The sequence below is a fragment of the Exophiala dermatitidis genome, assembly GCF_000230625.1.
Source record: "Exophiala dermatitidis NIH/UT8656 unplaced genomic scaffold supercont1.4, whole genome shotgun sequence".
NCBI lineage: Eukaryota > Fungi > Ascomycota > Eurotiomycetes > Chaetothyriales > Herpotrichiellaceae > Exophiala > Exophiala dermatitidis.
The window spans coordinates 408,526-430,473 of record NW_008751649.1 but is presented as its reverse complement, the minus strand read 5'-3'; the positions used below and the strand labels follow the sequence as shown (position 1 = coordinate 430,473).

Genomic DNA, 21,948 nt, shown 5'->3' with positions numbered 1-21,948 from the left:
TGTGTCGGTGAGGGAGCAGTTGCTTTCGCTACCAACGCAGGCAAATTAGACTTTCTCCCGGCGACTGTAGGCTTGACTACCGCGTCTGTTAGGCACTCGCTTTGGGTTTGGGCGCCCAGTCACAGAGCCACAACTTGCCCTGAAGGTACTATTACGGTGGTAGCACTCGAACAACAGCCACTTCCTGGGATTGGAAGCCACAATAGATCAACTACTACGCACTATTGTTACCAGAACGCACATCCTGGTGCAGGCAGTTGTCCATGGTTACCTACTCAACATCTCAAGGTGAACACTGCTATTGTCAGTCCCAGTCTTAGAGCCATCATTGTCCGAGATGGTCATCCCACTCAGTTCTGGTTGCTGCCGGCTGCTGGCCTCTAGGCTCCCTCATGGCTCTTTCAATTATTGAACACGCTCGACACGGCCCATACTCCAGTCGCGGAGCTAGCTTGGATGCTAACGAGCACGCCCACAGTACTACTGTTGTGGTGATGCGCTGTCAGTTCGCGCCTACTGCTGCCCACCGCACAGTGATTGCTCAGTGAGCAGGACCCAGGGGCGGCCTCTCCACTTTTTCGGTCATCAGACGACATTGGCATGACCATGAGCCGCCTGTCGCGATAAGATACATAGAATCCCTTACTCGAGGCAACATACTGGATAAGTCGCGTAGATTTCGAGGATGGCACACCTACAGCGCTGCCACTCTGCGAGAAACTCCAAACACTAGCAAATACAGGCACAGAATAAATCTTCGTGGTGGGCGAGAGTCATGCAGGACAGAACTGTTGAAGCAACTGACAGGCAAAGGCTCCCAAACCAGGCTCAACCTGAAACCATGAAACATGCACTTCAAGGTTCTTCGCATGGTCCATCCTGCTAGCGAAGTGCCAGTGGCCGATGTGGACAGGCTCGGCTGCCATGCCGTTTAAATCTAGGCCATCCGAGAGCATTTCTGACTCGTGAAACACAGCCAGAGGTGCACGTTCAGTGGATCAAAAACGGGGGTTGCGGTGTAATAATAATTAAGCAGCAGCTTTCTGGCCATGGTTGCGGCTAGACAGGACTTTCTTTGGTTGATCGTCCGAAGCGACGCCTTCGTGGGTTCAAAGACGCGACGCTACCACTTGACGCGCAGCAAGCATCAAGCTGAGATTGTTAGTATACCGCATTACATGGCATCGCTGTAGTACTACTACTATTATCACCAGTCCTGACACCACACTTGAAACTTGAAGGCCTCGAGGCATGATTCAATCACCGGCGACTGTGTTGGCACGCGCACGACGAAACATATAACTACCTAGGTATTAGTATTGCTACTGCACCGTGCCAGAGCTGTTGGTAGTACCTGGTTGTCTGCTCTTCTCGCGTTCCGCTCTGTCCTCCCGACACTGTCATCAGTAACTGGAGCTGGGATCCGGGATTATGGAAAGTCGGAAGCACAGACCACAGCTTCCAGTGGAAGGGGCCTGCCGGTATGATCGACACATGTGAACATCCTCGCAGCTGCGATGATCAGATGCTGCAATCTATTCGAATTACTACCTGGACTCCCCAGGAATGGGAGACGTCGCGCACTTCATCTCTACTTGTACTGCTTGCAATTCCCAATGACTGTACTAGTATAACAATAATAAGCCCCTCATATTCAATCGTTATCGACGTGTCGTGGGTATAGCCCGGCAATCATTTACTCATCCCTCATCGCTTTTCACGCACATTCTGACCCTGCAAGGTCGATCCCAAAGGTTCCCCAACCCCAGACGGATATGCCGGCGGCACATTCGCAGCATTGCCATAGCTCTCGACTCCATAGCCTGGCTGAGTGACTCCAGCCTGTGAAGCTCCTCCGTACGTGAGCTCGGACGAGTCATGGTCGCGTCGCTTGCTGTCACGAGGCAGGGCATCGGCTGGCACAACACCTCCATCGCCCGTGCCAACCACGAGTTGTTGTCCGTTTGGCAATTTGCCCACCACCATACCCTTAGCCACTGACTTGATCACCGCACGTCTCGACACTCCCATGGCATCGATGTAAACCAGACCCACGTTCTTGACACCACCCGCCAATCCTTGCACCACGGAACCAGCCTCCTGGCCATATTTGTGGCCTACCACATTGCTTGCCGCCGCAGAACCGGAGGTTAGTAGATTGCGGCCAGCCTGATCGATGCCATCTGCAATGGTCGAAAAAGCAATCATACTCTTGTTGAGGATTCCTGGCTTGTAGTCTTTACCTAGTTCTTTCTTGCCCTTTTCACCCTTACGTGCCAGGCTCGCACCAAAGTTCTGGGCGTAACGACCCAGTTGTCCGACAGTCTTCGCGCTGAGACCAACAGCACCCTGGGTTAGGGAATGGATCTGTCTGATTCGGTTGTGAGTGGCCGGAGAGAAGGTCATAGGTTTGGGATTTGGCTGCGTCTTCTGCTGGTACGACTCGGCCCGAGAGGCTATTGCATTCGCAAGGTAATTGGAGCTGGTCACAATGAGTCGCGAAGCGGTCGCCGAAGATTGGACAATGGTGGATTTGGCGTAAGCAGGATGTCTGGCCATTTGGAGGTAATCATCAGACACGTTGTCGACACGGATTTGATTGCCCTGGCCTTCGGCAGGCAGCTGAATCTGTACAGGAGCTAGGTTGAGCGTGTTAGTGAGACAGATTGTCGATGGAGAGTCAATGTACGTACTCTTTGAACCCGGCTTGACCGTAGAAGACTCAACCACGTTATAACTGTCCTGCAACTCGCCAATGACACTACCATTTTCTTCGTCCACAAGGACAATCTGGCCATGCTGGGCTGGCTCCTTTGCGGGGTGTTCGGAGCTGATATACCCTTCTCCCGGGCGATATGTGCTCGGGTCATATCTTCCGTGCTCATGAGGAGGAGCCGGAGCCCGCTCTAGAAACGCTGTGCACTGAGCGAGGATTGTTTCGAATGTATCCACCTCCTCTTGCGTAACCTTTCCCGGGCCGTGACCGATCGATGGGAATTGAATGCGAATGAAAGCACCGGCCTCAGGTCCTAGATCCCAACGGGGTATGAGATAACTGCTTGGAGGCTTGTGATAAATCTGAGTCGTCGCAGGCAGTGGTATGTCGACCTCGGGGGGTAGATGGAGATGAAGGTAGAAATCCTCCTCCGGCGCGGAGCTGGTCGGTTCTGTGCTAGACAAGTCCGCAAATGGAGACGACGTGGGCACCATCAACAAAGACAACGTTTGAGGCGATTTCGTGATGGGGTGCTCTTCGCCATTTTGAACGGCAAAGGCAGAGATATTGTTGACGCTGTACAGCACCTGGGGCTCTGAATGACCGGCAGACATTGTGAAATCTTGCTGTAGGGCGGTCTTTAGCAGAAATATCACACGCTCTCTTGTTTCAACCAAACGGTGAGTATGTATCGGAGGAGTGTCGAGTCGTTCTATCAACAACAGTGGACTTCGAAGAACTGGCAGGAGGCTGGTATGGAAGTCACAACTAGCAACTTGATAACCCGGGCGCTGCTAGGGTTTCTTGTTCTTATAATATAAATCAGTCCAAGTAGCCGCGATTGTCTGGGCATTAGACGCCAGCTCATCAAGTTGTTGACCCTGGAAATTTCCTGGCTCTTGGTCTGGCGTCACCGCGAAGCGCCCACCACACAAGCAAGGGACTGGATGGCACTAATTAGTAGGGTATGTCATGGTGGCAGTGCTGCGCCACACTTTCCTTCAATCACATGTTAGACGCCACAGGATGCGATACCTATATACAAGCCATGCTGGCAGACTGGCAGCGGATTTGTGCAAAAGCTGGCAAAAGAAGCATGTCCGCAAGCACGTTCACCGCACAAGGCTAACAATGAAAAGCACCTCAGGCTGGAATAATAAATATAAATATGTTTTTAATGGTCGTCTTACATGAGAAGTCGAGGTCCGGGCGTAAGATCTACGTCGTCATGCTATTCATGCTTCACAACGGCATATTCTGTACTTGTGATATTTCTCTTCAAATGCCTAGGCACTTCTGGTCGCACAGCTTCTCCAGCGTGGGGCATGATGAACGGACCAGTAACTTGACCGCTACGGACACCCACCAACTTGAACTGCTCAGGGCCAGGGAGGCCCCCTCGGCCTAGAAATGGTGCCCCAGGCTGGGGGTTCGCTTCCGAATCAACCCCGGGGCGGTTCCAACCCGTGGATAACCGCGGAACCGAGGAATGTACAAATCCAAAGCTCTGGCGGGTTACCATTCATTGTGAACTGTGAACCATTCCATGGCCACCAAGCAGTAATATATCCAGTAGTCCAGACCATCGCCTTCTTTTTCTTCTGCTCAGTTCGCCGCTGCATTGCCCTCAAACGGTCACCTGTTTGCGTCTCATAACCAACATGGCCTCCATGCGCGTTCTCCGGCCACTGGCCAAAGCCGCATCCAAGGCCTCCCTCGCCTCTACAAGCAAAACTCTTCCCCGGAGGACTTTCCTACCGTAAGAGACGATAGAGCCTGTAAAAGGAGCGTCTTTCCAGCTGACAAAGAGATCAACAGTACGCGCACCTTTGCTACGACGTGCAGCCGACCGAAGCCTGAGCCGTACATGCCCGACGATGTTGACACCACTTCTCTCACGCCGACACCCATCACGCATTTTTCCGAAACCGAGATAATGCTGGCGGAATCGGTGTCCAAGTGGGCCAACGAAGAGGTGGCCCCTAAAGTGCGGGAGATGGACGAGTCAGAAACCATGGACCCTGCGATTGTTGAACAGATGTTCGAACAAGGTCTTATGGGATTTGAGATCCCGGAGGAATATGGAGGTGCAGGAATGAATTTTACGTCTGCCATTGTGGGGATCGAAGAGCTTGCCAGAGTCGACCCTTCGGTTTCGGTCATGTGCGACGTGCACAACACCCTGGTGGTGACCGCGATCCTTAAATACGGCAGTGAAGCGTTGAAGAAAAAGTGGCTCCCCAAATTGGCGACAAACACCGTCGGTTCTTTCTGCTTGTCTGAACCTGTATCGGGGTCAGACGCTTTTGCGCTGAAGACCAAGGCCGAGAAGACGGCCAATGGATACAAGGTATGGGAAGCACAATTGCTTACGCGAAAGTAGCAACTAACCCAATCTCAGATCAATGGCGGAAAAATGTGGATTACAAACTCAATGGAGGCCGATTTCTTCTTGGTTTTTGCCAATCTCAAGCCCGAGGCCGGTTACAAAGGTATTACGGCTTTCATAGTTACCAAGGATATGAAAGGCTTCAGCATCGCCAAGAAGGAGAAGAAGTTAGGAATTCGAGCCTCGAGCACATGTGTCATTAACTTTGACGATGTTGAGGTGCCCGCGGAGAACCTGCTGGGCGAGGAAGGCCAGGGCTACAAGTACGCCATCAGTCTGCTCAACGAGGGTCGAATCGGCATTGGAGCCCAGATGACTGGTCTGGCTCTAGGCGCTTGGGAGAATGCGGCCAAATATGTGTGGAACGACCGAAAGCAATTTGGCAAGCTGGTTGGAGAGTTCCAGGGCATGCAGCATCAGCTTGCCCAGACATATACGGAAATTGCCGCTGCTCGAGGCCTTGTCTATAACGCTGCTAGAAAGAAGGAGGCCGGCGAAGATTTCGTGACGGATGCCGCGATGGCGAAGCTGTACGCAAGTCAAGTGGCAGGCAAGGTCAGCAGTTTGGCTGTGGAATGGATGGGCGGTATGGGTTTCGTCCGAGAAGGCATCGCCGAAAAGATGTATCGAGACAGCAAGATCGGGGCCATCTATGAAGGGACGAGCAATATTCAATTGCAGACGATAGCAAAAGCTCTCCAAAAGAAGTACACCCAGTGAAAAGGATGGTTACGAGAGTTTGAGGTCTAGATGAAAGGATTGCAGCATGTACAGAATATGCCATCTTCTTTTATCAACTTTCTCGGCGACAGGTTTCCTGCCAGCGATGTCGAAAATACAGCCGAAAGCCTCCCATCACCATACTGGACGGCTGGAGGTTGCGGTGATTGTGCCGGATTGTGCCTCGAAGCCTTGCGACAAGATATAGCATTACATAAGCATACGCATTGAGGAGAACACACGGCCCAGATGTCAACTAATATTTGGTCGTAGAATCCATCCACCCTCATCACACGATCGTACACAATGTCAAATCTCACGCTACCGCACATGACCAGCTTGCTTAGCTGCCTTATGTAGTCGCCGACTCGACTTGCTGCCATGCACTACTACCTACGGAAGCGTGAACATCGAACAGCCAGAGGCCAGCTGTTCCTCTTTCCCTAGGAGTAAATCATGGAAGTTGAACCGTCAGGACCGACAAGGGCTCCTCAGGCCTGCCTAGCCTGCAGGAAACAAAAGCGACGATGCGACAAAGCGCTGCCGAGCTGTTCGTTGTGTGTCCGCATGTGCCGGACTTGCGACTATAGCGACACCAACTCAAGCCCCGGTTCAGAAGACTTCGCCATGTTGAGGCAGAAACTTGCGGATTTGGAAGCTCGTCTTGACGGCCGGCGTTCTGGCTTTGGGTGGTACGAGCCGATACGGTCTATCAATCGGGGTTCAACGGAGAATAGCAACGGCTTCACTTGTGGCAACAGCTCATTTCCATCGGCCGCCTTTTTTCTCGACGCCGAAGTCTTTGAACAAGCCAGGATGACCATCCCACGGCCTTCTCTGGCCATTCCTACAGAAGTCATGGCAACCCTGGGGATCTCAATCCGAGACATACGCGACATTGTGGACCGATATTTTGCCAACATTCACACCTGGCTGCCTTTTGTCTCGAAGAGGCGGCTGGATCTGGCTCTTTCAAATCCCAGCCTCGACCTTTCCGCCGATTGCGCACTGCTCCTTCTTGCCATGAAGCTCATCATCCAAGCTCCGTCCGGCGATCCACAAAGTATGCGGTCACCTCTCTACGCGTTGACAAAACAGAATTACGCAATGGTCGAATCTGAAGGGTTGATTTCCCTACAGACGTTGCAAGCAAACATTTTGATCGCCGTCTTTGAAATAGGCCACGCGATCTACCCGGCGGCTTATATGACCACCGGCCAGTGTGCCAGACTGGGCCATGTCCTGGGGATCAATGACCGCAACCATGCACATCAGTATTTCCGGCGGCCACCGGTCTCCTGGGCAGAAGTGGAAGAGGAAAAGCGTACATGGTGGGCGACAATGCTACTGGATCGGTAAGCCCCATTTGATATCGTTCAGTCGACATTCAACTGATGTCTCCCCAGTTATGTCAATCTAGGTGGTGGTGACCATATGCCTTTGGCCACCGAAGACGCTTCCCGGAGCGACGTGCTCCCGGCAGACGACGAGAAGTGGGATGCCGGCGAGGTCACAACCAGTGAACCGTTATACGTGTCTTCGCCCACAAACGTCAAGACTGCACCGTTTGCTCGAACATGCCAGGCCACCCATTTGCTTGGTAAAATGTTCCGGTTGTTGAATGATCAACTATCTGACGCGCCGCTACGGTTCACCGAGGCAATGCACCTCTGCCGCACGCTTCAGGCCTTGGCCAGATTACTACAAGCCGATTTCCAACAGTCGCCAATGCGCTATGGGACTGCCTTCGCATTATGTCACGGTGCTTTGCTGCATCTCTGCGATCCTTTCTCATGCACAGAATCGAACCGCGGCGACCACCCGGTGGAAGAGACCGAGATGCAGACTCTTGCCATTGCAGCGGGAAAAGCCACCGTTACGGAGATCCTAGGCTTCAGTCAACTCCTAATGGATTTCATGGTGGCCAATCCGGCTGCCATCAGTCCGTTCCTCGGTGATTGTCTCTACTCGACGGCAGGCACTTATGCATGGCTTGCTTATGAGTCAGGTCTCGTGGAGATGGGTGATTCGTATCGTAAAATCCGGAAATTGCTCGAAACCATGAACTCTCGATGGACGGTTGCTGGCCACTACCTGAGCCTCCTCGATGAAGCGAAAGAGAAACTATACCCTAACTGCTTACTCTTATGAGGCAATGGATGCCGAGACGATGGTCGAGTGATTCCGGGAAAATACAATTCCCTTCTTGTTGGAATGAATTCGAGCTGCTTCTCGGCCTTTAAAACAGATTTTCCGTGGTTGAGCACGCTGTCACCACAACATGCGATGCAGATGCAAATACAAATACAAATCATCCGTACCTACCGGTCGTATGGCCTACATCCCTGACAACCCTGAGGGAGATTTGGCAGAACGAAACAGCCCTGGAGAAGCAGGCCCGGAAGTGGCCCAAGGATGGACTCCTGAATTTCCGCTGGACTCCTTTTTTCCGAATGGTGCAACAGTCGGAACGAAACAGAGCTGACAAACGAAGGTATGTCTAGAGCAAGGCAATAAGACAGGGCAATATTCGGCACGACTAGACCGTCTGTGCAGGACTTGCTCAGACGGTCAAGAAAGTGCCGGTGAACGGCCATACAGAGCACACTGTGGGTCGTTGATACTCGCCAGGCCGCAACAGGGCAAGAGGGATAATCGCCGTGACTTATCTCATAGCCTATCACTACAAGGGGAAGAACAAGGGCAGGTGGGGACACCGCTGTTAAAGCTGCGGTCGACGAAGCAAAAGGTATCGCAAAACCTGCCCCGTGGTGGTGCCAGCAGTGGAAAGACATGCCGTCTCAGGGGAGACTACGACGACGGTGTCTGTGCCATAGGCGATGTCGGAAGAGGAAGGAATTGCTGGTCTGCCGCCACCGTCGTATGACCACATTGAAAACTCTTGGTATTGTAGGAAGGATATAGATATATCCATGAACTGTAGCAATCAATCGCAGTCGTGGTCCGGGGGCTCCAGGACTTCGAGAATACCACAAGTAATTCTTCAGCATGATACGGGACATACAACGTACTTGGGCTGCGGGCATCGGCCTGCCATGATCCACAGAGCAAGCCTGTCAGATACCTTGAGTTAAAATCAATTTTTAAGAATCTTTATTGGCCTGCAAGGCTACAGAGTTTCTTTCTTGCCACGAGGCTGTAGGTATTTTTTGACGCTTACACGCCAGCCACAGGAGTTGCCCGATTAAGATTCCCGCGCCACAAGTGGACAAGTTGCCAACTTGACCTTTTCAACCAGTAAATAATACCTACCTTAAGTACCTACAACATTGTAACAATACTACCTTACGACTTCAGCCATACCAGTCCAGTCCATCAATTGTTGAATCCGCAACAACAGCCACTGTCCTTTCTATACTATCTTCCATCGGACTTCGAGATCGATATGATATGAAGACAGTCTCGTCATCATGGCAGACTCTTCCGCCATCTACAAGGCCCGCAAGGAGGCCTTTGTGTCGAACCTGTCAGGCAGCTCCCTGACCGAAATCAACCTCGTCACACTTGTTGCAGGAGTAAGTCGGATACACCTTGTCATTCCAGCAGGATTCCATCCTTGGACATCTTTGCTATCCTCTCACCCCTCCGTCAATCCTATCTTTGGACAGAGGAATGCTAACCATGTCCTTCTGCATGTCCAGTCAGCAGTCCTTCTCTGGACAGCTCTACAAAAGACCCAATCCTTCTTTACGCCATACACGCCCATTGCGGCGGCGGCAGATTTTCTGCTCAATGTGTGCGCCATCCTGTTTGCAATCACGATATATGCGTCTGCGCCGCTAGTGTTGAACATATTTTTGATCTCACCGGCGATTGTTGTAATCTTGTTCAACCGCGCGACGACCCCAAAGCCGAAACCAAAGTCAAAAGCGAGATCGAAAGCAACCTCAACCTCGAAATCACAACCCAAACCCGAGCTCAATTCCTCCGCCAGTGCATCTCGATCTTCAAATGTCACAGTCGACAGCTCCCGCTCCCGTCGGTCGGTGTCTCTTCCCGTCCGTCCATTCCTCACACACTACCGCGGATCCATGCTGGTGGTTACATGTCTGGCGATCCTGGCCGTCGACTTTCCCATCTTCCCACGCCGCTTCGCCAAGGTCGAAACCTGGGGAACATCACTAATGGACCTGGGAGTGGGATCGTTCGTTTTTTCCGCTGGAGTGGTTTCTGCGAGGGCGTTAGTCAAAGCCGAAGAACAATCCTCCCAGTCCTCCACTCCCGACGCCGCCTTCATCAGCCGCCTTTCCAAATCCATCCGCCACTCTTTACCTTTGTTCCTTCTCGGCCTCCTCCGCCTCTGGAGCGTCAAAGGTCTCGACTACGCCGAACACGTGACCGAGTACGGAGTCCACTGGAACTTTTTCTTTACCTTGTGTTTCCTCGCCCCGTTCGTCGAGATTTTCGATCTCGTCGCCCGCAAGCTGCCAGTCTTCGGTGGTGGTCAAGGCCAATACCGCTACGACAGTCTGGCTGTGTTGCTGGCAGTCGTGTATGAGGTCCTGTTGGATAAGACCGAGTTGTTGAAATATATCATCTCGGCGCCGCGAGGGCCGGATTTCCTATCCATGAACCGAGAGGGCGTCTTTTCTTTTGTTGGCTATCTTGCTATCTTTTTGTGCGGTCGCGGCACGGGGATGAGGGTCGTTAGGTTTCGAGGCGAGGAAGCAGCGGCAGCTCTTGCTGACGCTGACGGTGCTGCTGGAGCTGGAGCTGCTGGGCCTAGTGGTGGTGGTGGCGGTGGTGGTGGTGGTGGTGGTCATGATGGCAAGAATGCAAAGCACGAACAAGTCACCGACCAAGTCCAATTAACCCGACTCGAACGTCGCGTCGTTCTAAAAGACCTACTGGTCCAATCAGTCATCTACTCCGCCCTTTATTACCTGTCGACGGATTTTCTCTTCTTCAACCTCAACGTGTCGCGTCGGCTGGCGAATCTGCCGTATGTGCTGTGGGTGGCGGCGTTTAATAATGCCCAGATCTTTGGGTTTGGGTTGATTGAGGCTTGTGGTGTGGAGTTTGGGTATGGCGGTGGTGGAGGTGGAGGGCCGACGACTGGCCTTCACCGGGGTGGTCGGGCGGCTGGTCAGGATGTTGTCCGAGGAGGAAAAGAAGAAGAAACAGAAGAAGGTGAAGGTGATGATGTTCAAGATCAAACGACTTCTCGCATCCTCCGCGCCTTCAACAATAACGGCCTCTTGGTCTTTCTGGTCGCAAACCTCTTGACCGGACTCGTCAATTTGACGTTGAACACGCTCGATACGCCGCCCACACATGCGATGGCGGTGATGCTTGCTTATGCGGGGGCCGTGACGGCGGTGGCGATGGGGTTGGAAGTTTCGGGGGTTAAGATCCGGGTATAATTGACTTGGAATCCTACGGTGGGGGGAAGGGGGATAGATTCTACTTCAGCATATTATCCCTGACGGTGACTGAACCGACAAGGACAGATAGAAGAGACAGGATTGTACCGAGTACTGAGCTACAGTCTCGTAGTCTTATACTATACTGACTGCATGGTAGCATACTAAGGTATGCTATGGTACTTGAATACTACTTCTAGTATCAGTATGGCACCATCTTAATCCTCCCCCTCATAGACTCGGGCAACTCTTCCTCCTTGACCAGACCCATCTGGACACAATCGCCCCAGAAGAACATGGCGCGTTCGTGCGCGTAGCCGAGATAATCGAATTCTTCGTGGTCGTCTTGTTCCTCGTCACCAGTACCACTGACACTCTGATCGTGATCATCATCTTCACCTGCATGGTCGTCGGCAGGATCCAGCCTCGAATGCACAGAAGGTGTTTTGTCCGGGTCGACGGTGGCGTCGATTTCGGATTCGACTTGATCACCGCCACTGACATTCTCATTCCCATCTTCATTCGCAGTCGCAGTCGCAGTCACACTTCCATTATACCTCTCGGTGTCGGTTGCATCGACATCACCACCCCCAGTCAACTTCTCTCCCTCAGTTCCACTTTCGCCATGATTCAAGACCGATACAGACTCAGTGGTAGGGGTGGCCACAACAACACCGTCATCGCCTTCATGGTGCGCCTCCTCCTGCAATCTTCCCTCAGGTCTGTCCCACCGACTCTCCCTTTGAAGTCTCTTTTCTTCCTCATTCGGAGCATCCGACATGGGATGAAGATGATGCTGGTGCAAATGCTGATACCGATCTCTCATACCTCCCACGGCGGCATCGACTCGAGTCTTTGTCATTTCTTTAACTCTGTCCATCATGGCACGAGCGGCACCACCACCACCGGCCTTTGCCTTCTTCGCCGCCGACTCCTCCTCTTCCCTCTTTTGCTTCTCCTTCTCCTTCTTCTCCAAAGCTTCCAGCTCGGGAATCTTGGCCTGCACAATTCCCCAAGCCACCCACTGCGCCGAATTCGCTAGTCTCCACACCCTCGTCTCCCTAAGTAACCGGTGGATTTCTTCCTCTTGGGCTCTTTCACGTTCCGTCTCTTCCTTTTCGTAATCGGTTTCATTAATCCCACCAACAGTAGTTCCTGGAGTCGCCGGTGTCCGGGCATCGAGCATGAAATCACTGATATTCGTCTTCTCACGTCCCTCCAGCTTCGGAGTCGCACTCGCGGCCGGGTTGAACTGGGGGCGATGCATGACATAGCTCCGCACGAAGCGATACTGTTCACTTTCATTGGGATACCGGCGCGTGTCACAGGCATAATTGTGTTCGGCCCGATGATAGTTGTAGCACCATTCGGTGAAATGGTTGGCAAACTCGAGACCTCGGGTGTTCTGCGACGCGTATTCAAAGTCAATCACCACGAGCTGCTTGTGCTGGTTTGACGGCTGGAGCAAAGGTGATTCTCCACTCGGCTCGAGACGCATCAGGTTCCCGTATTGAGTGTCGTTGTGGGCAAACACGAGAGCTTTCCGGATCCCGTCCATTCCGCCGCAGTCGGCGATCAACCGTTTCCGGTACGCTTCGTACGTCTTGCGAAACACGGGCCACGGCACTCCGCAGATCAGTCCGCGCCGGACGTAGCGTGGATTGACGTTGTGTTTCTTCCTCGCCACCACCCCTTCTCCTCCTCCTCCTACTTCTTCCTGTGCTTGAGCCTCCTGTTCAGCCAGATAAACTTGCTGGTCTAGCCAGGTGATGATCTTCTCACACCGGTCGACCCACTTGTCCCAGTTGATGAAGATGGCGGGGCCGGCTTCAATCTCCGATTCCAAAAGCTCAATTCCGTCATGCAGTTCGCGCATCCGCTTGGCGATCTGTTTGGAAGTTTCAGGCACGCGCAGGTCCTCGGCCGTCAGGGTCTTTGCATGCAGATACTCTTCGAAGCGACCGTTGTCAAAGGACCCTAGCAGACGAGGTCCGATACGTCGACGTGCCAGACGGCGGAGAATGTTGAGTTCGGCCTGTCGGTCGATCAGGTGTTCGACCTGCGGACCATAAATCCGCAGCAGGAGTTGAATCGGCTGTCGTTTCGACACCGGAAGCCCTGAAGTAGAAGAACCTCGCGCTGTTGTGCCATCGCCCTGGAGACGGTCGTACTCCTCCATGTTCTTGGGAGGACGCACAACATAGACGGCATTTGTCAGAGCGCCGCTTAACCGAACCACCTCGATATCTTGGGCGCGATCAATAGGAATCCGACGCCAGCCTTTGAGCTTGAGCGTGTGCGTCAGACGCACAATGTCCCTTTTGAAATTAACCCAATGTTGATAGTCTCGCCCTTTGGCACTTTCGCTGGTATCGGCGTCGGCCATTCCACCTGTAAATGCCATGGTCTTTGAATTGTCGAGGTATGCCTCGACACTCGGCACCAGAATATCATCACCAAAGAACTCCGTGTCGGACGATTGAGGCGCTGTCGTAGTCCGCTTGTATTTTCGGGCTATTGATCCTCTGCGCAGGTGTGACGTTGAGGGTTTATGCGTCGGTCTCGATACATGAGACGACAAGGACGAGGTGAATCCCGAAAGGATGTTTTCTAGTTTCTCGAGAGACAAGTCGGCTTCATGGTCGACGGGACTTTCATAGCCTTTAGAAAAACTTTCGTCGGATTGGTCCCCGGGCACCTTTGCATGAGGGCGATGATGGTCCACAAGGTATTGGAGGTGATGGCGACGCTGCTGTCTCCTTCTCTGCCGTTTCGCCTTTTCCTCCTGTAACCAGTCGACGACCTGGGACAGGAGGACCCGAAGGTCAGGGGTCTTGCTGTCACTGCCCCCCGAATCGGGGTTGTTGTTACTGACACTGTTGCTGTTGCTGCCGGCATTGTCTAGACTGAGATAGGACATCCCCTGATTGACCAACGACGTGGTTGAGGATGAATGGGGAAGCGGAGGCCGGCCGGTCATTTTCTTCCCGGATATGCTGGCGCGGTGATACCTGTGAGGATGTGATGCGACGAGCGTGGGCGAAACGCTGGCATCGTCATCTGGTCTTCTGCCGGACCCTATATGTTCGGGCTCATCGTAGATGGTCACACCTGTTTTGACACGACCAACAAATTAGTTTGGGGTGTTTTGCCATGGATCAAACGATGGGTTTGCCCAAGACGGTGCAAAACCAAGGACTCGTCCTGCCCGTCGTCTGCACGCACGACGTGGTAACATAGTTATGGTAGTCTCGTGACCACAAACTTTGATATGGCGGCAGCACGTGCATCAGGCTCCATGATAACAAACATGATCAAGCCTGTGGACAGGACCCGATGGGAGCCGCAGCAGCAGCAGCATATGTTTACCGCGTCGTTTGACACAACAATCGCCGCAGTGGTTGAGTATAGCTTTCCATTGAAAAAGATAGGCAGGGCAAAACGCATTGATTGCAGTGTTCCGGGTAAAACGTACCTTTCTGGGCTCCCATGCGTGGAGAGGACATGGCCGTGGTGGCACGCGTATCGCTGCTGGACACATTATTCGACGAGTATGATGCCATAGTACTTTATCGAATAGCACACAGGCTGTACAGTGTGGAAGTTGTTTGTCGCTTCTGGGCGCTGGATGTTCCCGGTGCAGTGCGCGCTCAAGGGGGGACAGTCAACAAAGTGAAGCCCTACCGACAACTGCTTACATCTGCCGTCCTGCTCGATAGCAAACAGGCCGATCTCTATAATGCGGTCAACAGAGTCATCTTCCAGCTGACAGCACAGAAAGCCAACTTGAACCGGTGGAATCCTGTCTATCACCGGGCACTGGCACTGGCACACAGACTGGATTGAACTGCCACTGGAGTGGCTCTGACGCGCAGTTGCAGGCAAAAAGTGGGAAACTTGTACAGCCAACAAACTCGAAGCCAAGCCAGCTCGCGGCCACAACCGGCGAGCACGTGCCCAAACCAGCGCTTTGATACGGGACAAACTGCCCAGGTGTTGACAAAACATGCGCAGTACCACCCAGATACGATGTTACAATTCCATCCGAACAATGGGTACACGGTATTGTTGCAATAATATAATATAGACACAGTACATGTACACATGGGCCGATGCCAATGACACTCTACCAGACGAATACGAATCTTCAATTCAGTTCGTCCCTCCAACTCCTTGGCTCCGTCTACCTACCTATTTGTTTACGGTGGGACATGTATCTGCTGTCTCCCTTTCTTTCTTTCCCAAACGTATAAACTCGTTCTCAGATCCGAGTCCCTCCCTTTCCGCGCCCATCCTGATCGATCCCTATCCTATCCAGACCTGTGATAAAATGCTTGCAGTGTTTGTTCATGGCTCCATTCGTACCCATGCGTTGATATCGTTACAGGAAAAGAAAAAGCGGCTTCACTTCATTCCGCTCTTTCTTGTGAAAGCTTTTTTCCTCGTGTCATCGGTCATTGCCCTTCTGCGGCGGTTGGTCGTACAGTCTCGTCACCTGCTCGCCTCCGGGACCGTGACTCGGACTGGCTCTTCCCACCTCGTCTGGATCTTCCACCAGATCGCTCAACCCAAATGCATTGTGCTCCACGTCATAGTTATGCATCAACCCCGTACTCTCAGCGCTCGCGGTTCTCGGTCCGCCCGGGCTGAACGTGAGGCTGCTACTTCGGCGGTGCGGATCAAGGCTTCTCCTCGCTTGCATACTCCGCCGTGTCTGCAGCCCCGTAATCCCGTCGGTGGGGATTCCATCCTCATCGGGTATTTTCCCATTGAGCAGTCGGTGGCCATCGGGATCGCCCCGAGACAAGTTGAGAAGGTACACGCCGGCAAAGATGATCAAAAAGCCACACAGGAGAGAAATCGTGTTGACGGCATCCGTGGTATTGAAGCCTTGGAACAAAATAAAGGACGCGCATAACGTGGCCGTGGTAAAGGTGACATAGTACAGAGGATTGACGATGGACGTGGAGAACTGACTCAGGGCCTTGTTGAAGTAGTTCATCTGCGTGAGAATGCAGACAATGGTGACAATCATAAACACATAGGTGGACGGATGACTGAACTGGTTGTTCCCGTTGAAAGTCAGTTTCAGCGCAATGCCGAAAGCCTTGACCGACATGACCGAGATCGAGCCCACGGTCGAACAGATCGAAATGTATACCATGGGGTTCCTCTTGCCGTAGATGGGCGCCACCTTGTATATCATGACCGTCGAGAACACAATGGCCGCGAGACAATAAAATATAAACGCTACAGCGAAACGAAACAGTTAGCCCAATCGTCATAACTTTCCCACCCAAGCAAAAGATAACCGCAATGTTCGCATACCTGGTTTAATGGCAAACGCCAGGATTTCATCCACCGTCTCAATCTCCTTGTCAGGAGGTGCATGCAGAACAATAATCACCGACCCCAGCAGACAGATGGCACATCCCATTTTCCCCAGAACTCCCAGCTCTTCACCCAGAAAGTATGCGCCCAACACGGCTCCAATGAGCACACTGAGCGCGCCCAAGGGAGTCACCAAGATAGCCGGGGCAAAGGCATATGCAGCAAAGTTGGCGACCTCGCCCACCACCAGCGAGGCTATCCCTGCCCACCACAAAGGCGTCTTTAGATATGCGAATCCTTCTCCTTCAAACCCATGTTTGTCCGCCGCATCGTTCAGACCCTTTTTCGTAATCACGAAACTGGTTCCGATGGCGAGCGTCGAGGTCACGGCCAATGCGAGGCCTATGTATTTGTCTTCCAGCCCGTCGAACATGGCTGCAGCAACAACAAACAAATCGAGGGCGCAACGGCGTATGCGCCGAGTTTGGATCCCAGGGACGACAATGTGCTCAGCGGCTGCCGCGCGGCCGTCGCACCAAGAGATGGGTTGGCACGTTTGAGAATAGATCGCAAATCCAACAGCAAGTCTTTTTTTCCCACGCGCCGGGCTGTCAACCAGAAACGAATATGTGGCCGAACGCAGCAACGGTGATATGATACTGATGCTGATGCTGATGGTCGGGTGCAGTGAGGGGCGCTTCGTGGGAAGGATCGAACTCTAGGCCAATGATGGGTAGTGAGCGACGATGCCGGTGCAGCTAAGGTAGTAGAGACTCGCTAAACGACTGCAGTGAGCTGGCTCGAGTGATTGAACGGGCGCAACGTAAAAGGCGCACAAAGGGAGATACGTGTTGTCTAAGGTAGAGTCCGGACTCCTGAAAAAACAATAAAGTTGTACGGAGAATAATAACGCTGAACCTTGGAATGGGGATGGGATCATGCGGTGCGGTGCCAGTGCCGGCGTGTGGATGAGGGATGAGGGATGCAGCACGCAGAACGCAGCCAATGTGGCACTGCAGGGCGTGGATGGTCAGGCCAGGCCAGGGGCACTCAATCCGCAACTCAGCAATCAGCAGACAGAAAAGACAGCGGCTGATGCAGCGGAATGGAAAACTTCTTTCTATCTTGGTCTCGACGCCAGACGCGTCAACCCTCGACCGTCAATGGGAAGCCTTCCTACGAGCCACTCTTGAAACAAAAATACCCACCACATCTGTCAACTCGATGCCATCCGTTATTACTAGTAGTTGACGTGCGAAATGCAACACCTATACAACTTCAACGGTGTCCTTTCCGTCCCCTTTTAAACATTGATGGTGTGCTCACCTACTCCCAGCGGTGGTGACAGAATATTGTACTTCTATCACCTACAACCCTGGGACTGTCTAAGGTACGAGCGCCACGAAGCCTTGCAACCAGATCGCAACGACGTTCACTGCCGACCTACACAAGTTTTCCAACTCTCAGGCGACTAATAATATACCATGATATGGCATTGACAGTCACACCAACCTACAAGAAAACAGTGGTCGACAGCATATGGCACCTATATCTCTTGCCATCTCGACCTCCAAAGATCTCTGTAAGGCTGATAGGAGTGAGCAAGTACTCGTAGATGAAATATCATTCTACAATTACCGCAGGCTGATTCAATCTATCATCGGCAAACAGTGCGTACTAGTATGGCGCACTCGATCGACGCCTGATCTAGATGGTTGAAACACCAAATCGGCTAATCTCATGCAAACAATCCTCGCAAGCCAGGCCAGGCGTTGCAATAAAGTCTCCTTCGTCTTGTTGCTTTGTTGCTTTTACGAGCTCGGCGCGGGAAAGAGATCTGGTACTCTTGAAACAGAACCAGCCAGCCTCGTTTAGGACTCTAAAGACTCTGCTAGACCCGGCAGTTCTCTGCAGGAGTGCAGCCACCTGATCCTTTCCTGTATCAACGCCGTGGCCAGCCTGAACTGAGTGGAAAGAAACGATCAAACAAAACGCCCCCGTCCCCGTGCTCTATCGCTGCAACCGAACCTCCCTTTTAAAGAACCCAAACAGACATTGAACTTTTTGAAACAAACCCTCTCCAAACCTCTATCCTCTTTGTTTCGTCCGCTTGATCAGGACCAAAGTGACCTTCCAACGGACCAGCGGAGGTCGACCGAATTGCAAGAGATCGCTCTCGAAATCGGCCAGTTTAAGGAAATCCCAGTATTCGAAGACCGTCGTTGATGACGGCGTCGAGAAGACGCCTGTTCTTCTCTCGGTCTAATGACCTTTTTTCATCTCTGGTTGATAGGCCGTTTCACGTCATTAAGATTAAGATAATAATGTATCACTCTCGTGGAGAAAATGGCGCGCTGCCGGCGACGCCAGTGGTTGAAGTCGTTGCTGGTGGAATATCTGGCCACCATTTTCACATCATGCTCGAATCGCCCGAGAGGCCAGCTCCCACATCTCCGGCACTCTGAGCTGCCATCATATTGGCCATCCCCAATGACGGACTCTTGCCTGCATTTAGCTGCAGTTCCGGGTTGCACGGAGGCGAGTGTGTCTTGTGGTATTTGAGCCCGTTCAGGTTCTTGTACCGCTTCTGGCATACTTCGCACTTGTACGGCTTTTCCTTCTCCATCCCCAAAGTACCAGGGTAAGGTGCTTGGGTATCTGGATCTACGATGGAGAATGTGCCGTCGCCGTTTTCTTGCAGACGCTGATTGTTGTGGCCATGCTGTTCTCATGTTAGCCAAGCACGTAAAACTCTTGGTGAGTAGAGACTTACCGATTTGTGGTATTTGAGACCGTTCTGGTTCTTGTACGCCTTTTCGCACCCAATTACAGGACATCGGAAGGGCTTCGGTTCCTCGTGAGGGAGAATGTTGGTGGTGGTATCGGGCAGACCAGCCGCCGCCTGCCGCTCACGGATGGTCCGGGCAATTTCGCTATTAGGTCCGTATTGCCCGCTACCGAGACGACTTTGAACCGACTGCTGCCCGTTTTGCCCGGCGTTCATGCCTTGGTTACCGGGGGAAAACAGTCGTTTGGCTGGCTCATCGATACAAAGGTCGATCATATCGTTGTTCATACCGAAACCAAAGTTTCCAAACCCATTAGGTAGGCCATTGAACAGAGGGTTGCCCTGCATGGACATATCATCCATGCCGCTCATAAGGCCGTCATCTAATTCTCCAGGTGTGCCGGGCGCTGAGGAATCGGGGGTGCCCCGATACCCGCTCTGCAGATCTTGAAATTGTTGCATGGGATTACCCATAAGGGTAGACGAGGCATTGTTACCCTGGAAAGCTGTAGATGGCCGGCTGGTTGAGACCGGAGTGTTGGGAGTAGACTGTCGGAAGGCCTGATGACCTTGCATCATAGAGGTGTTGAGTTGAGGAATCTGGCCTTGTGCAGCACGAGAGAATGAGGATTGAGGGGAGATCTGAGACTGGTTCTGGGTGTACAAATTAGGTGGTGGTGTCTTATCATCAGACCCGCCATCGATATCATCCATCTCCATGTCTTCGACCGTGTCCATATCCGGGATGGTTTGCAGGGTGCTGGAGAAGCCCGAAACCGAGGGTCGCTGCATATTCTGTGACGTCGATGACTGAGACCCGAACGGCCGACCCGATGCATTTTGGGACTGCTGCTGTTGTTGGTTCCGTTGTTGGGCTTCTTGTTGTACCTGAGCGGCCGTAGTAGCTGCAAGAGCCGCTCGGCTATCTGGAACCGCTGCCTGGTTGGCCTCTGCGTGGCCCGGATCTTTTTGGGCATGCGCTTCCTCGTAGTGTTGCAGCAGGTCGTGCAGTGTCGGCAGCGTGAGGCCGCAGCACGAGAAGTCCTTCATGAAATTGGCCTCGAGCTTGGGCAAATAGGATGAGGAATGGAATGAGGGGGAGTTGAAGGTAAAGGGAGAAGTTCCCGACATCATCATGCTACTCATTTGTCAGTGCTGCGCTCCTCACCAAGCAGCTTTACGCCTACTGGGAAAATCAACTTACTCGTCTCTGATCCAGCTTCCGACTGAAATCCCTCCCCAGCTCATGCCGGTGCCCAAACTCTGTGCTATGCTCTCGCGTCGCATCTTGTCATTTGCCACGCCTTTCATGGTGATCGGTCGAGCGCCATGTTCGAACCTGGCGAAATCATCGGACGCATTAGAAGGCATTTGGGGGATCGGGCGGTTCAGGGCGGTTTCCGGCATCTGGGTGGCCATCTTTCGCTTCTCTTCACTGTCGCTGCGCTGCAAAGCAGAAGTGAGCGTTGAAGGCTGGTTTCCGCGAGGAGAGGTTGACGTCTGTCTCGCAGATATGTCGATTGGTGTGGCTACGCTCGCCATGCCCCGAGCCGGTGGCGAGGCACCAAAGGTTGGGAAAGTATTGTCGTCGAAGTCGGGTTCGAGTATGGAGTCGTCCAAGCACAGGCTAGTGGTGGTGCGCCCAACGTCGAGCGGCTTTCTAAACCAAGGCAGACTCTCCTTGTCTGTCTTTTTCCCAAAGGATGGCCCGCTTCCAACGGGTGTGGCTGGGGTGGTATCTCTAGAGGTGGACTGCGACTCGTCACTCGGAGAAGGCGAGTGATGTAGTGGCGGAGGGCTTTCTTCGTACTCGAACATAGACCTGTCGGAGAATGATCGATGATGGAAGCAAGATATGTTCTATTAGAAGGTGGTTGTCGCTAATCGAGGGCCGTGATGTTGTGGGGTCGCTGTCGTGATGCACTGAGGGTGCTGAGAGAGCAGATGAAGGTGGGATGTTAAGGAACGACGTAAGATCGGGGTTGTATAAGGATGCAAGCTTAATGCCTCCGGAGTTTGGAATAGTGTCTCTTTTGGACGAAATAATGCCGGGTATGGTCGTAGTCAAAGAGGCGGCGAGAGCACTGCAGGGGATGAGTATGCAGGAGGATGAGGTGGAAGAGGGAAGACAGTTAAAGTTCAGGGTAATGGTGGTGGTGATGATAGACCGATGAGAGCAATTCGAGTCGAGTCAACTACGAGAGAGCCTTGGGCACTTCCAACTGGTTAGTGGATGGCGATGGATTCGGGACCGCAGGCTGTACTAGGGAACTCGAGGCACCTAGAGCCTCTGGCGCACTGACTGGCTCGAGCCTTGGAGAACGGGCTTAGTTGGGGCACTAGTAGGGGCCCTTACGCCTAGCAGGCCCATTAGCCCGGAGCAAGCACCACTGTGGCATCCCTGCCGGCTGTGGGACCCGCCCATCTCGCACCCACCGCTGTGCAGCACTGCCAGTGTCACTGCACTCTCCCATTATTTCCACTTCCACCTGGCACGCCCACTTCCAGTGCGAGCCTCGGGGCCTCTGCGTCGATTTCTCGATCCGGACCACTCGTTGTGAGAGGTTCAGAGTGTCGACGAGAGAGTCAGGCACAGTCTAGAGGAATGTCCCTTTAGAAC

General features: G+C 52.9%; 8 protein-coding genes across 8 annotated transcripts; 4 read left to right on the top strand and 4 right to left on the bottom strand.

The window, feature by feature from the left end:
• Positions 1-1,707: 1,707 nt before the first annotated feature.
• HMPREF1120_04498 (uncharacterized protein) lies at positions 1,708-3,330 on the bottom strand (the record flags this gene model as incomplete). Its single annotated transcript, XM_009158629.1, has 2 exons — positions 1,708-2,639; positions 2,694-3,330. The coding sequence occupies 2 exons, from the start codon at positions 3,328-3,330 to the stop codon at positions 1,708-1,710; spliced, it is 1,569 nt and encodes a 522-aa protein (XP_009156877.1).
• Positions 3,331-4,377: 1,047 nt separating this feature from the next.
• HMPREF1120_04497 (uncharacterized protein) lies at positions 4,378-5,825 on the top strand (the record flags this gene model as incomplete). The annotated part of the gene is made up of 3 exons (XM_009158628.1): positions 4,378-4,475; positions 4,535-5,066; positions 5,118-5,825. The coding sequence occupies 3 exons, from the start codon at positions 4,378-4,380 to the stop codon at positions 5,823-5,825; spliced, it is 1,338 nt and encodes a 445-aa protein (XP_009156876.1).
• A 456-nt stretch (positions 5,826-6,281) lies between these two features.
• Positions 6,282-7,976, top strand: HMPREF1120_04496 (uncharacterized protein; the record flags this gene model as incomplete). Its single annotated transcript, XM_009158627.1, has 2 exons — positions 6,282-7,180; positions 7,232-7,976. 2 exons carry the CDS (start codon positions 6,282-6,284, stop codon positions 7,974-7,976), a joined length of 1,644 nt encoding a protein of 547 aa, XP_009156875.1.
• Positions 7,977-9,024: 1,048 nt separating this feature from the next.
• On the top strand, positions 9,025-11,437 carry HMPREF1120_04495 (phosphatidylinositol glycan, class W). Its single transcript, XM_009158626.1, has 2 exons — positions 9,025-9,361; positions 9,488-11,437. Exons 1-2 carry the CDS (start codon positions 9,257-9,259, stop codon positions 11,207-11,209), a joined length of 1,827 nt encoding a protein of 608 aa, XP_009156874.1. The 5' UTR covers positions 9,025-9,256; the 3' UTR covers positions 11,210-11,437.
• Positions 11,412-14,189, bottom strand: HMPREF1120_04494 (choline kinase; the record flags this gene model as incomplete). Its single annotated transcript, XM_009158625.1, has 1 exon — positions 11,412-14,189. One exon carries the CDS (start codon positions 14,187-14,189, stop codon positions 11,412-11,414), a length of 2,778 nt encoding a protein of 925 aa, XP_009156873.1.
• A 347-nt stretch (positions 14,190-14,536) lies between these two features.
• HMPREF1120_04493 (uncharacterized protein) lies at positions 14,537-15,351 on the top strand. The gene has a single exon (XM_009158624.1). The coding sequence runs from the start codon at positions 14,699-14,701 to the stop codon at positions 15,053-15,055; it is 357 nt and encodes a 118-aa protein (XP_009156872.1). The 5' UTR covers positions 14,537-14,698; the 3' UTR covers positions 15,056-15,351.
• Positions 15,352-15,656: 305 nt separating this feature from the next.
• Positions 15,657-16,973, bottom strand: HMPREF1120_04492 (uncharacterized protein; the record flags this gene model as incomplete). The annotated part of the gene is made up of 2 exons (XM_009158623.1): positions 15,657-16,459; positions 16,538-16,973. The coding sequence occupies 2 exons, from the start codon at positions 16,971-16,973 to the stop codon at positions 15,657-15,659; spliced, it is 1,239 nt and encodes a 412-aa protein (XP_009156871.1).
• A 1,977-nt stretch (positions 16,974-18,950) lies between these two features.
• Positions 18,951-21,146, bottom strand: HMPREF1120_04491 (uncharacterized protein; the record flags this gene model as incomplete). The annotated part of the gene is made up of 3 exons (XM_009158622.1): positions 18,951-19,262; positions 19,314-20,466; positions 20,533-21,146. 3 exons carry the CDS (start codon positions 21,144-21,146, stop codon positions 18,951-18,953), a joined length of 2,079 nt encoding a protein of 692 aa, XP_009156870.1.
• Positions 21,147-21,948: the final 802 nt, after the last annotated feature.

Excerpts from the sequence above, each read along its gene's own strand:
- HMPREF1120_04493 (XM_009158624.1), top strand. The coding sequence starts at position 14,699 with ATGCGTGGAGAGGACATGGCCGTGGTGGCACGCGTATCGCTGCTGGAC.
- HMPREF1120_04495 (XM_009158626.1), top strand. The coding sequence starts at position 9,257 with ATGGCAGACTCTTCCGCCATCTACAAGGCCCGCAAGGAGGCCTTTGTG. Across the intron at positions 9,362-9,487 it reads TCGTCACACTTGTTGCAGGA|TCAGCAGTCCTTCTCTGGAC; the intron begins GTAAGTCGGATA and ends CTGCATGTCCAG.